This window comes from Zootoca vivipara, chromosome 7 (assembly GCF_965207765.1).
Source record: "Zootoca vivipara chromosome 7, rZooViv2.hap1.1, whole genome shotgun sequence".
NCBI classification, from domain to species: Eukaryota; Metazoa; Chordata; class Lepidosauria; order Squamata; family Lacertidae; genus Zootoca; species Zootoca vivipara.
The window spans coordinates 20,921,635-20,936,020 of NC_142590.1; the positions used below are offsets into that span (position 1 = coordinate 20,921,635).

Here is a 14,386-nt window from a genome sequence, read left to right on the forward strand (position 1 = left end):
TTTTGCTGGGCTTAGAGAGCATATATTATGGTTCTCCAAATTGTAGCCATAATATAGGGGGAGAAGTTATCCCAGATAGTACCATAAACAACCTACTGAGTACTGGTATGGCCCATGCCAGTCAGACACCTAGTAATCCTAACTTGTGCTCCCAGTTTATTTAACAAAACATTTGTAGTAGCTTAGCAGCCTATGCAGAGCTAGGGGTGCCTAATCTCATTGAAATTAATGGCTTTAGCATATCCTCCAACATTTCTCCAATGAAAATAAGGACATCCTAAGGAAAAGCGGGACATTCTGGGATCAAATCAGAAACCGGGACATCTTCTCTAGATCAGGGACATCCCTGGAAAATAGGATACTTGGAGGGTCTGCTTTATGCAAGCCTAAATCAACACAGGATTGTATTGTTAACAGGGGTCTTTCAAAATAATTTTTGGCTTTGAGTTCTGCACACTGCCCTATTACTTTAACATGTAAATTGTTGCTTTGCCATAAATTACCAATGCCTGTTGAGCTTTTCTTTTGTGTCAGCTAGTTCAGATGAGTAAATCCTATATATGCTGTGCCCCTACTCAATCTGTGTGAATGCTCTAAGCCTAAGGCCAGGTATCTTCAACCTTTTCAGACCCGGGGCCCACGTTTAACCCAAATATGCATTTGGGGAAGCATTTCTGAATCTTTTACCATATATTTGTATGATGGTAGTGCTCCTGTTACGACAAACCTTGGATCAGGCTGTGACTCACTAGTGGGTCCCAACCCACCAGTTTAAGACAAGTGCTAGGAAAATTACTATTCTGATATAGGCTTGCTCAACAATCATTGAAGGAGGACTTGGATTGATTATATCTGAACTTCATTCTCTACTAAGGAGAATTGGAAGGGAAAACCTTCCTTACTCCCACTTATCTTCACTGTATTTTCCTGTTTTCTCAAGAATTTTTAAAACCCTACTATGTAGGAAATCCTTTTGTCTATTTTTAAATAGCATGTGTCGGTATCATTGATTATGTCACCCAGAGAGGCAGCAACAAAGAATATTCTAATCTTGCACTGTTTCAAGGGATGGGGAAGGACGACTTATTTGTACTTTTCTCACCTTCTTCTCACCCCCAGATTAGCATCATCATATGAACTACAAAGGTTTATTGCCCTTATTTCTCAGGAACAGGATTATTACCAGATTCTAAGGCAAGTTTTGGAGCTAGGTGGTGGGAAATTTAGGCATATTTAAATAATAAAGCATAACCAAATGTGACAACCCATAGGGAAGAAACAGTGTGGTGTTGTTTTTATTTTGTGGTTTTATATTCTGATTTTATCCTGAGACCTGCAGGAATAGGGCTGTATATTATTATTATTATTATTATTATTATTATTATTATTATTATTATTAAACATTGCCCCAAAAAGAAAGTGTGAATACTTGCCTCATTGAAGTATGAACAGTAAGATGGAAAAAGGAAGCCAATTGTTACTCCAGGAGTCATAAATGATTAGAAGGAATCAGAACTATTATAACTTTAAATGCACCCACATCCACTATAGCTAGTAAGCAAGAAAACTTCTGTTTAATACTTTGTCATCTTCTCTTCTGTCTTACTGCTTTCCTTCTTTTTCCTCGTTTGGGAGCAGAAACAAGTTTATTGACATAGACATAGCCAGAGGGAGTGGGGGAGGCAGCTGTCCCTCCCAATCAATCAATCAATCAAGTAAATAAATAATAATACTTAACTGACCAATTGCATGACATATAGCTTGGTTCTCCCCCCCCCAAAAAAAATCTTGACTACATCAATGTTTCTTGATATTAGAAATATACTTTAAATGAATCACAACTTTGTGATGTGATCAGACATATTACTTAACCAACATCAGCTCTGCAAGGTCCCAAAAATAGAAGTAAATAAGACAGAAATAATAAATAACTTGAAGCATGTGTTGCCTCTCAGCTGTGTTTGTTTAGTCCAAAGTAAATCCCAATATCTTCATTTTAACAGCTTTCCAGGTTAAGTGTGCACAGGATTACAGCCTCAGTCTCTTATCTGTAAAAATGGGGTCTATGAAGTTGTGAAAATCAACAGGATCAAATTCTGCAGCAGCTTAAAAATGCTGTGTAAATAGCTACAAGCTGTTTTAGGAACAGTTTCTGTTAAGTCATTGCAACTTTGTTACTGAAAACTAACTATAAATATAGAACGGACATTGGAAGGTTTGAGTTAAGAAAAAGGCAAATGTCACATAGAGTCTATAGAATGTCACATAGAATGTCACATAGAGTCATAGACTATAAGACTTCTTCATAGAAATAAGTTCCATTTTAAAATAAGAACCACAAAGTTGGAAAGGCACTCAAAGCTGATCTAGTCCAACCCCTGCTAATGCAGGAAATTAACTGCTACAATATCCCTGTTAGATGATCATCTGCCTTAAAAATTCCAATAGAATGTTCACCACCTTCCTAAGCAGTCTGCTCCAGTTTAGAACAGCTTATACTGTCAGGACTTCCTAAATCTAAGTCGTGAGTTACTTTGTTGTAAAAGAGTATATAGAAATGTTGTACTCACACTGCCCATTAAGATCCCTATTAAAAGCCACCTATCAAGAGGAATACAGTAGCTTCTTTTTACAAAGCATCTGACAAGTTACTTTAGTGATAAATTTATAGAGTGCCATAACTAGTTTGGTGTGTACAAAGGGGCTTTGGACATGTTTCTCCAACAGCATTTCCTCATGGCATATAGCAAACCGCTTTTTAATATGAGGAGGTATGGAGGTAAGCTGTACAAAGGGGGAAAGTCCAAAATTCCACTGAGCCTAGCTAACAGCATAACAACTGTGCCATGCTCTTGTGCACAGATGCTCCAAGATTCTAAAAGATATTATAACAGCATTGTAGCTAAAATTGTATAGAATTGTTTTAAATAGCCTGCTGAAGAAACTAAGTTAGTAACAGAATATGCAGAATGAAACGGAAAGGGGCTCTGGCCTGCCTAGCCCATGTCCTCTACACTTCTATAAGTTTCTGTAGTTCAAAACCTTTAAAACTCTTTAACAAAAACCTAAAATAGCACACCTTCAAAGCTGAAATATTCAGCTACTGCTACATTCAATTATTTCCATGTATGAAATGTTCCCTTATTAGAGTGCCGTTTTAGTGTACAGATGAGGTGTCACTGTAACACTTTTCAAGATGAAGAGGAGTCTTGGAATATTTTATTTCCCAGGGGAGTTAATGGAAACTAAACCCCAAGCCGCAGTAGCTTCCTTTGTGTGTATCTTCCCCCACTCCTCCCACCACTTTGGACTTGAGAGCAGCAGTGTGGAGACAATGAGCATTCTGTGCACAACGCCCACACGGATTGGCTGGGCTCCCCCCAATACCCCATGATGTAATGTGGTTGGAATGTGCCGGGACTTTGAGCTGGAAGGGGTGGGGGACAGGGGTGCTATTTCTCATCTGTTTCCCAGACCAAGTGGGTTCAGTAAATTAACATGATGCCAAATCTCACTACCTTTCTCATACTTCTGTTTAGTATGAAATTGATTTTTTTTAAGCCTGAGAGCCAGTGCCATTCCCATCTCAATACATCACAGTGTTTGGGAAAATATGACTGCATACAAGAGTGTACAGGAAATGTGTAGGTGAGGAGATAGTATCAAATATAGGTGCTGAGGGGTGCTAAAAGACTAGCCTAACAGAAGTGTGGATGGGAAGGCTATACATTGGGGGCAAATAAGGCAGAATTCAGAGAAAGCTGCAACCGTGTCCCATTCCCATTTGTTTTTTTTAATCATCCTTTCTCCACAAACAAGAAGTCCATACCTTCACAGCAAACTTCATCCTTGCTGGCATTTTAATCTGACAACTGCCAGGGTTTTAAAAGTGACCTCCATTTCAGAAATCAATCTGCCCTCTGTATAACAGAGTCTTTGGTACTGGTCTTTTAAATGCTGTTATCGGGAGATTGATTTAAAAAACAACAACAAAAAACCCTAAAAGTACAAACTTCCTCGCCCTAGCCGCCTAGTCCTGTTTTGAGAGGAGAGCTCTGCGTCCACAGACTTGTTAAGGGGCAATCAGAAGAAGTAACCCAGGGAGGGAGGCAGGGAGAGTGCGTGCACCAGCCATCTCCTTAGCACACCATCCTGCCTGGCGCTCGCTAGCTCTAGACTGGAGCCACGTAGGCTGGGATCACCTCGCGCTCCCCCTGCTGCTGCTGCCGCCATCTCCCGAGCCTGGGTGGGTCCCGCAAGCCGGGCTCCTAGAGAAACGAGGTGGAAATCTTTTAAGGCAGCAGCAGCAGCTCCACACTAGTCCCCCCCCCACCGCACGTCAGAAGGCGCAGTCACGAGCGCGTCCCGAAGCCACAAACCAGCGTTCCTCTTTGTTTGTTTAGCCATCCAGCCCCCCCCCCGCTCCCGCAACCCCACTTCCACCTCCCTCCGCTTTTCTCTTCATTAGACCCTAGCTTGTCCCGCCGCAGTGATTTGCCAAGAAGGAGCGGCTGGGCTGGCTGGCTGGCTTTCACCTCGGCCTCTGCAGTTGGGAGAGAAAGAAACAAAGTCTCTCTCTTCCCCCCCCCCCCTCTAAAGTCTCTCTCCCGCACACACCCCTTGGGCCTTCCCTCTTAAGCAGGAGGGAAGAAGAAAGAAAAATTACACCCAAAACTTTCCCACACGCGAAAAGAAATACCCTCCTCGCCTGCGCGCGAAGTTAAAGGGAGGGAGAGAGGGCCATCATTATTCCCCATCCACGAAGGAGGCGAAGCGAGACAATTCTCCCCGCGACCGAAAGGAGAGAGGGCTGAGGGGAAGCCACACAGCCGCTTTTGTCTCTCTGGTGATTTTTTTCGCGATACATGCGCGGACGGTTGGTAGCGAAGGGCTTTGTTTCTAACCATTTAAAAATAAAAATAAAATAAAATGGGGCGGAGGGGGTGCGGTGCCGGGAGTGCCAGCCTGTGATTTACCTCACACGTACATCTGAGGACGACAAGGAGGTCACACGTCGTCTTCTGAGGGAAGGGGAGGGGGGAGAATGGTGGTCTCCGCGAGGGGGAAAGTGGGGGCTCCGTCCAGTCCTCCTGCCGAGAAGCAAGGGGGCTCACTCGTCCTACACTGCCAGAGTTTGGGGTGGGGGCTTCGTTTCGCTCATGCCCCACAGTAAACGAACCCCCCCCCCATTACACACACACACACACACGGTTTTGAAACCACAAGGCTGGGGTAACCTTCGCCTTTCACGCGCCCCCCCCCACCTAATCCCGTGCATGGTGAGGTGATGATGGAGCAGGCAAGGGAAACGAAAAACGTCCGATATAATAGGCAGCTGGGAGTTTGGAAGGGTTTCCCCCTCCCCTTTCGCCCTAAAAGTTCTGCGGGGGGGGGCGTCCGTTCCCCTGACCCTGAGGAGAGCGAAACCATTCTCTCCCACCACCACCACCCCACTCTCTTAATTCCCCTCAGGAAAAGGGGGGGGCTTGTTGTCGCCCGCGCGTCCCTCCCTGTCCACGAACAAAAGCCGAAAGAGGCGCTGGAATCACCATCTTCTTCCCCTACCTTGTTCTTGACCTCGGCCGAGAGCCCGTACGAGGGGCCCTTGTTGAAGTGGGTCATGGCGGCGGGTCGGTGTCCGTGTTCCTTACGCCTTGTGGCGCCAGAGGTGGTAATGCTCTGGCTCGCCTATGCTGCTTCTTCTGCTTCTGCTTCTGCTTCTGCTGCCGCCTGCCTTCCTGCGCTCGACTGGGCGGCTTTCTCGGCGCTGCCTGAGCGAGGGAGCGAGGGCGGGCCGGGCTCGCAGGGGGAGAGGGAAGGAGAAAGGGAGGGACGTGGGCCAGGCTGCCTGACAGGGGAGCCCCGACGCGGAGCTGCCGCGAGCTGGAGAAAGTTCTAGTCCCTCCCTTGTCCGAAAGGGCGGCCTCCGCCGAAACATCCATTTCCCTTCACAGAAACTCAGGCGGCGAAACGGCCTGGGGGGTGGGTGGGGTGGAATTATAACTCCCCTCAGCTGGGCTCGTCGTACCACACAACAACAACAACACCCCAGGGCAAACTCTTATCCCCTGGTAGATCAGACTCCAATATAAACTATTCTGGGTTCATACACAGAATAAACTCCATGCAGCTAAACCCATAAAATAACAACACTCAGAGGCACACGACCTTAGTTACATCCAAGTTGGATTGTTTTCCCCCAAACTTGGGTCCTTAATGCTGTTTTGGGGGACTACAATTCCCATCATCCCTGACTGCTAGTCCCTCTAGCGAGGGATGATGGGAGTTGTAGTCCTCAAACAGCTGGAGACCTCTCTAAGTTTGGGAAACACTGGATTGCTGCGACTTGGGGCGCCTCCACTTGGGGCGGCTATCTGAAGAAGTGTGCATGCACACGAAAGCTCATACCAATGACAAACTTAGTTGGTTTCTAAAGTGCTGCTGGAAGGAAAATAATAATAATTTTATCTTTGAAAAGTTAACTGGGATGCTTCAGCTGGCCCAGAATGCAGCTGTGAGGATGTTTGTTGGTGGGCCCAGGATCCCACAACAGCTGCACCGGTGTCATGAACTGGCTGGATGCAGGGGGTTGGGGGTGGGAAGCACCTGCTGGGGGACCCCCCCTAGGATAGGAGAGCTACACCAGTTGCATAGGGAACCCCCAGGTTGAGAGAAAACTCTAGCCTAATCATGGTGATAGCTGATCACATCTGAGTCCACTCAAAATGACTTAACTACTCTGGGATTAACTCTTTTTTCTCTCAAGCTACATGCAGTGAGTGAGACTATGCTTATAATTCCTTCAAGGTGGTAATGAGGATTTTACTACATACCGTGTTTCTCATATTTTAAGACATCCCCCCAAAATAAGCCATGACAGGATTTCAAAGGGTTGGTGAAAAATAAGACATACCCCGAAAATAAGCACTATCGCAAAGCCCCGACCAAGTGAGAGGCGAAGCCACGGGACCCAGCAGGAGCCTCGGTGTCCCCTGTGCGAAGCCCTGGGACCCGGCTGGAGCTTCAGCGCGCGCGCGCTAACCCCCGGGACCCGGCTGGACGCATAGCTGAAGCCGCGGCAGCTTGCAGGAGCCGCGGCAAAGCCCTGGGACCCGGCTGGAGCTTCAGCGCGCGCGTGCTAACCCCCGGGACCCGGCTGGACGCTTAGCTGAAGCCGCGGAAGCTTGCAGGAGCCGCGGCGAAGCCCTGGGACCCGGCTGGAGCTTCAGCGCGCGCGCACTAACCCCCGGGACCCGGCTGGACGCTTAGCTGAAGCTGCGGCAGCTTGCAGGAGCCGCGGCGAAGCCCTGGGACCCGGCTGGAGCCTCAGCGCACTGTGCTTGAAGCCCTTGGACTACAACTGAAGCCGTGCGAAGCTCCGACCCAGCGGGACCCAGCAAGAGGTGCAGCTCTTCAAAGCCTGTTCTGTAAGTGCACTGAACTCTTGTTGGGCTAAAAACATTGAGCTTGCACGGTATGCATGCAATGCAGGAAAAGTTTGTGAAAAGCATGCTTTTATCATGCTTGTTTGGGCTCTGTTCTGCTGCTTTTGATCTCAGAAACCTTTCACTTGCTTGATGCACTTTATTAAAAAATAAGACATCCCTTGAAAATAAGCCATGGTGTGGTTTTTTTGAGGAAAAAATTAATATAAGACGTGTCTTATAATATGAGAAACACGGTAGTAGGCACATATGCTAAAATGATTGTCTGTGTGCATCATTCAGCCAGGTATTAAGAATTTTACCACACATCAGCTGGTAAAATACGGTAGCTTTATGGGCATCTGGGCACGTGCAGGGTGCTTCTCCCGCCCCAATTGAATAAGAACAGTGCACCCACCAATAAATTCCTACAAAAGCTGCATTCTTTATTTCCCTTCATATAATTCAATAAACACTCTTAACCAATATACATTTAGCAGAGTGCATTTGGTGGGTTAAGAGACTGTTGGAAGTTCTGGGATTTGGGGAAGGTGCTACAAGGAGAAGGAAGGCTCAAGCGAAGGAGAATATGTGGAAAAAGTTATTATGAAAACATATTGGGAACTGTGTACTAAGATCACGGAGCCAGGGGATAGCCAAAGGGAGAATTGGCAGTTGTTAACTACTGGAGCGTAAACTGCTCATCGTTTTTTTGCCAAAAAGGGGAGAAACATCAAGATCAGTAAGTAAAGAATCCCTTGCCATTCAGAGCTTTGTAGCAACGTTATGGAAAAATAACATGCAGGAAACTTTGCCTTAGGAATCTGAAATAGCCACTAATTTCTAACACATGGTGCAAGAGAGATACAGATACTTGTTAAAAATGAAAATAAAAGAAGCCATTGCTGGACTAGATCAGTGGCTGTGCTAATTCTCTCCCTGCCTAAACATCACTTGAATTTAAACTACACACACACACACACACACTTCCTGTAATTTAGTCTTCAATTATTTTATCCCTTGGCTCCATCACAGGGAATTGTGGATATGTGGGATGACTTCATAAGAAGAGTAGCTACATTTGTCCTGGCAGGGTTTATGTGCTAGAGAGAGAGAGAGAGAGAGATTTTCACAATGTAATTGCCTATTATTGCATATCTTTGGTACAATAAACACATTACCTGCTGAACTTCTGCCTGTCATAGGCAGAAGAGGCAGAATGCACATGTGTACACATAACATATGACAACTCCTACAAATGTTTTGTAGATGAGTGGAACTTAGAGGCAGCGGATTGAAACATTGGACACCCCTCCTATCCAATCACTGGGACAAGTGTGCTCCATTGCTAGAGTGTCTCCTCCCACCTCTGGCCGGTGCAACAGCTACTATGGACAGTGCGAAACACATTGCATTAATATTGAAAGGACATATTGAGACAGAGACTGGTCACAAGAAAGCACTGTATTTTAGAACATTTGTGAGAGAGGGAAGAGATGAGGGACTATAAGGGGTTTGTGGCTGTTGCATGGAGATGTCTTCACCCAATGTGCATTACCAGGTTCATTTTCCCATGCCTGCAACCCACCCCTCAAACTCCAATTCAATGAAACTGTCATTTGCACATGCATTGTATTCTGTCTGAAATGTGCATACCTCGGCTTACAGCAAGATGTTTTCAAATCGGATGGATGTTGGTTGAGGAGAAATGCATCAAACAGTGGTATTTCTTAAAAAGCTGCACTTTTAAAGAAAATGTAGGGTGCATATGAGTTGTGGCTAATGTCATGTGTACTCAGCTTCAAATACCAGAGGTGGGAGGGCATTGAAGATGGGAGCAATCGGTAATGTGTACACAGTCTTAGTCTGCTCTTTCATCCTTACATAGGTGCAACAGACAGTGCCATAACACTACAAAAGACATTAGGCTCAGGCTTGCTAATTAAGGTGCTTTTAGGTTTGAGCTGCATTTTGCAGGGGAAAAGAACTATTTACTGGTTTAAAACATGGGAACAGCAGTGTAAATTTGTGGTAAAAAGGTAACTGACAACAAGAGCATGCACCAAAAAGTTTTAATTTTAACAGATTTTTTGTTTCTGGGATAAAGAAATTAGAATTCATTAAAAAAAACAAAAACAAATAGGCATAGAACTCATAATGCCCTGGCCCTAATTAGAGGTATTCCTGCAAGAAAATGGTTTGAAGAACCTCGCGTGCACAGCAACATAGGTAATTTCAACCCACTGGTTCCAGATGGACAATATTTGGGGTAGAATTCAACAGAAAAAGCAAGAGGAGCCCCAAACACAGCAGGGCTGAATTACGACATTAATACTGTTAGCATCTAAAGAAGGAACCCCATAAAACCATCACTCCAAAGTCTGAAACAACTGCAGGAAACCTGTGACTCTCCAGATGTTGCTGGCCTACATCTCATATCATCCCTGGTCATTGCCCATGCTGGCTGAGGCTGATGGGTGTTGCAGTCCAACAACATCTGGAGGGCATCGTGTTCCCCAGGCATGGCCTAAAATTACCTAACCGCATCATAGTCTCAACTTCACGATAAAATGGGATGGGGGTGGAGTCATGTACACCACCTTGAACCCCCTGGAAGGAGGAAAGACGAGATGCCCAAGTGATCAATAACAGCAACAAAATAAAAGGTGCCATGTGAAGGCTGCTCAGCTGATGAAGGCTCAGATGTGCATATCCATCAGCATCATTTTAGATCACAGGCAGTCCCCTAAGAGCCACTCAATAAGAGAGGCCAGTTATGGACACTGGATTGCCATTGCAACTCCTCTGGCATGCACAAAGCTTTGTACCTGCAGAAGAGGATCTGCAGATCTATTCTTTCAATCTGAACTGGATTTCCTTCATTTATGATTAACACACTGCTGGATTTTATGCATGCAGAAAGCAGAGCAATGGGTGTTTTCCCCTGCCCACCCACCCCCACCCGAAATCTGAAATCTGGAAAAGAGTAAAAAATCTGGTGAGGAGTTACCATGTCTCTACCACACATGGACGGCTGTTGTACTGAGGTGTCAATTATTATTAATTTCACTGGAAAGACTCATATTCCCAGAATTAAGAGAACAGCCATGTCATTGTATGGCCAGGACTTTCTTTTCTTTTTAAAATAGGGAACCACAGTCCTGTCTTTCATATACTTAATGGTTGCATGCTGGTACAAACCCTTGGAGATAAATGTTTCTATACTCATGTAATTTCACTTTTAAGTACCGTAGTGGACACATTGTCCAGCAATAGCTACTCTCTTCTTTCTTTCCTTTTTGGTTTTTGTTACATTTGTTCTACTAGGTGCAGACTTTCCCAGCTCTCAGTCTGTAAACTATGTTGAAAGATTTCTCTTTTCATCATTTTGTCCCAAAAGGGTTTCATCTGCTTTTTGAATGACTGTGAATGTTGCGAGGCACCTGTGCATCTCTCATGCTTGCTTTGTAGCAAATAATAGATGATGACAGATTTTCTTGGCAGTCATCATTGGATCCTAAATTACGCTTATGGATATTTCATAATCGATGTCTGGACAGACTTCTTCTTCTTCTTTAAAAAAAGGAATGCTCACAAACCCCAGAATATAAATGTGAAGTTGGAAAGTAGCAAAAATAATAATATAGGTTTTAATATAGATAGATAAGAATTATAGAGGCTGATAATGGTTAAAATAAAATTTATTGTTAAGGATCAGTTGCTTTCTGTATTGATAGCATTTGACCACAAATTCCCAATGTTTAAAATGAATTTGGGCTGTGGGTGACTTACAGAAAAGAACTAGAAATTAGCACAGCATAGTAGTGGTTCTATTTAATTATGAGCACTAGTCTTCATTTAAAACAAAACTTTCCAACACTAAAGGATGTCTCCTCCCTGTGTGCATTCTGCACACAGATGACTACCAACTTTTAATTTGGTAAAATACTGGACTCTTTTTACAATTACAGTCTTCTATTAGAGAGGTAGGGTCACCATGCGAGCAATGGATGGTACAAAATTCAAATGTATCTGCTCTTGCATTTTCGTATCTTCTTTAACACTGAAATGCTTTGCTATTGGTTATTTGTAAAATATCAAGCACCAATCACACAATTGCCAAACATATGTTTCCTATTCTGCTTTATTCTATTACAGCCAGGTAGGTTTTAGATATCATTGCTGCTACAAGAGCAGTATTCTTTGGCACATGCAAGCTGCTAAAATGTCATTTACCCTTCACTTTCTCCCCCTTCCACCAGAATACTCCCCCTCTCTCATTTGTTCTTCACTCTGGTCATTCTCATTTCACTTTCAGGAAGCTTTCTTCAACATTATACTGAAAAACTTAATCGAATATTGCCCCACCCAAATACTGTATCTGTACTGAGATCCAGTAACTGAAAACTTCCAAATCTAGTCCAGCTCGTAAATATGCTTAAGTATTGTACTCATTTTGTGCCACAAAGTATGGGTTTTGTGATACAATCCATAAGTGTTTATTTACAGCTCATCGGGGTTTGTAGTTAATGCCCCACCCCCTGCAAAATAACCTTGTCTGTACCAAAGTTTTGTGTGGCTTTGTGCCTTGCTGGGAAGCTGGACAAACACTTTTGACTAATGCCAGTCCCAGCAGGGCTTGCCAAATTTTGAAGGTGAGAAATTCAAGTTCCACTTGCCATGGGAGAGTCAGCAGTGGACTTTTAGGGTCCCAACTGTGGTCCCAGACTTAAGTGCTCCACACCTGGGGCAGGTTAGCATGCCTAGGAGAAAATGACCTGAGAAGGAAGGTACCTTTTTCATATGTGGTGGACGTGTAATATAGCAAAAGCGTTCTGGGAAATGATTTATAATGAATTGAAAAAAAATGTTGAAAACATTTTTTGTTGAAAAGACAGAAGCTTTTCTATTAGGTATAATTGCAGAAAAGGTACCCAAAGATCAGAAAAAGTTATTTATGTATGCTATCACAGCTCTCCGAATGGTATATGCCCAAAGACGGAAAAAAGACGCAGTTCCAACGAAAGATGATTGACAATTAAAACTGATGGAATATGCGGAGATGGTGAAACTTACCGGAAGAATAAGATATCAAGAGGAGAGACTTTTCTTAACAGAATGGGGAAAATTTGTTGAAACGTTACACAGCAAGTAAGAAATGACTTAAAAGGAGTACAAAAAAAATAGGTAAATAGGTTTGAATTGGTTATGCAGTAAGATTATGATATAAACTAAGGAACTGCAGAGAGGGGGGAGGGAAGTAAATGAAAAAGCAGGCTGAATTTGTTTAGATTTAATTTTTGTTCTTAAAATATTGTAATATGCAAAAATAAAACATTTAAAGGAAAATTACCTAGGGAACCCAAGTCCTGGGGCTATGATGGAATGCCCATGATACCTTGCCCTTCCCCCCTTTTTCACAAACTTAAATTTATTTATCTTACTTTGCTTTTAGGATGGCTGGGCACACTGAAAAACACAAGGGCTGATGAGGTCCCAACCACCCACCATTCCAATTTAAAAATGAGGCACACACAAATCGTCTGCAAATCTGTGTCATGGGTCTGTATCCTGAGTTCTTTAATCAGCTAGCAATGCTCCTGTCTGCCACCGACTACTGAAGAGCTGCCATCACTGAATAGTGTGTTTTAGTGGCACATGCTTCATGGCACATACACAGCAACACATACACAGTTGATGCTCATCCCACTTTTCTGAGCGATGAGAAGTTCAAGGACCCAACACTCACTTGGGGTTGGCTCCCTTTGAAATGTGGTGAGGTTGATTTGATATATATTTTTTTTAATACCTGGTTTTATATTCTCCCTCCCTCCCTAGGCTTGAACACAGCTTAAACATTAAAACTGACACCAAAGCCCACTGCTCCCATATCATATATCCAGGGTGATAGCCAGAACCCTAAGATGCTTTCTGTGTGTGTCCCCGCCCCGCTTATGATTTAAAACTACATTCTGTCCTTTACACACAAACATTTGGATTACCTCATCCTTAGCTTGTGTGTGTGTGTGTGTGCCCTTCTATAATCAGTTTTCCATACTCAGAATATTCCCAGAATCATCCTGCTTCAAAAAGCAAATATGTAACTATTTAGTTCCCATAGCTCTGTGTATCACCTTCAGTTTGCATCCACCAAAAGGATGTGCCTGGCCAGAGTGTTCCAAAAACTTTAAGCAGTTCTATTTCCCCATTAACCTTCCCCTATCTAACCCCCAATATTACAATTTTTCCTCCTTTCTAATCCAGTGTTTTTTCCTTACTATACTCTGTAACAGGATATGTGGAGAAAAATGCATTTTTAAAGCTTTGTATCTTTAAGGTTCAAGTCATAATTCCATGCTTTCCCCCCATTAACCATGAGACTAAGATATTTCCTTTTATAGGCAATGAAATATGAGATTAGTATATTTTCTGGGCTGAGGCCCTGGCCAAAAAAAAGTACCAAATGTTACAAAGCTAGTGATAATATCAAGAGAATTGGCACCAGTAAGAAAAGCAGGCATCCCACTGTTGAAGTTTTGTCACTGGTAATAAATGCGAACGGAACACATTTTCTTCATTAGATCTAATCTGCTCCTGCTGGTTTTTACTAATGAATGAAACAATATGTTAAGAGAATGAAGGTCAAATGTGAGGTGTATAACATTTTCTACAACCTAGATGGAAGAGATAGTTTTCTATCTAAAAGTCACAAGGGAGGGGAGCTGCTTGCAGAAATTATTTGTGGCCGGGAATAGTGATGCAGCTAGGTGATTTTGAACACAGAACTCAATGGCCTTATGGGGATCCCCTTAAGAAAATCCACGTGTATTGCTTTAGTTACGAAACACACGGTTGACATTATGCACCCACCCACCCAGAGCTGTGATTCCATGCTCTACAACTGTGTGTCTGCATTCCTGAAACATGGGGGTGCGGTGAGGTGGATAAAGTTAAAAACCCAA

General features: G+C 43.6%; 2 protein-coding genes across 3 annotated transcripts in view; both read right to left on the reverse strand.

Moving 5' to 3' along the window:
• The window catches only part of CNN3 (calponin 3), a 27,575-nt gene extending 21,840 nt beyond the window's left edge, over nt 1-5,735 (reverse strand). The window contains exon 1 of the mRNA XM_035121919.3: nt 5,566-5,735. Coding sequence (XP_034977810.1) covers nt 5,566-5,622 — 57 coding nt within the window. The 5' untranslated portion in view covers nt 5,623-5,735. The remainder of the gene's footprint in view (nt 1-5,565) is intronic.
• A 2,114-nt stretch (nt 5,736-7,849) lies between these two features.
• The window catches only part of ALG14 (ALG14 UDP-N-acetylglucosaminyltransferase subunit), a 50,951-nt gene continuing 44,414 nt past the window's right edge, over nt 7,850-14,386 (reverse strand). For both annotated transcript variants that reach the window (XR_015950791.1, XM_035123084.3), the window contains exon 5: nt 7,850-8,527. Coding sequence is in view for 1 of the 2 variants with exons in the window: in XM_035123084.3 (XP_034978975.2) it covers nt 8,438-8,527 (90 nt within the window). In the remaining variant the exon portion in view is untranslated. The remainder of the gene's footprint in view (nt 8,528-14,386) is intronic.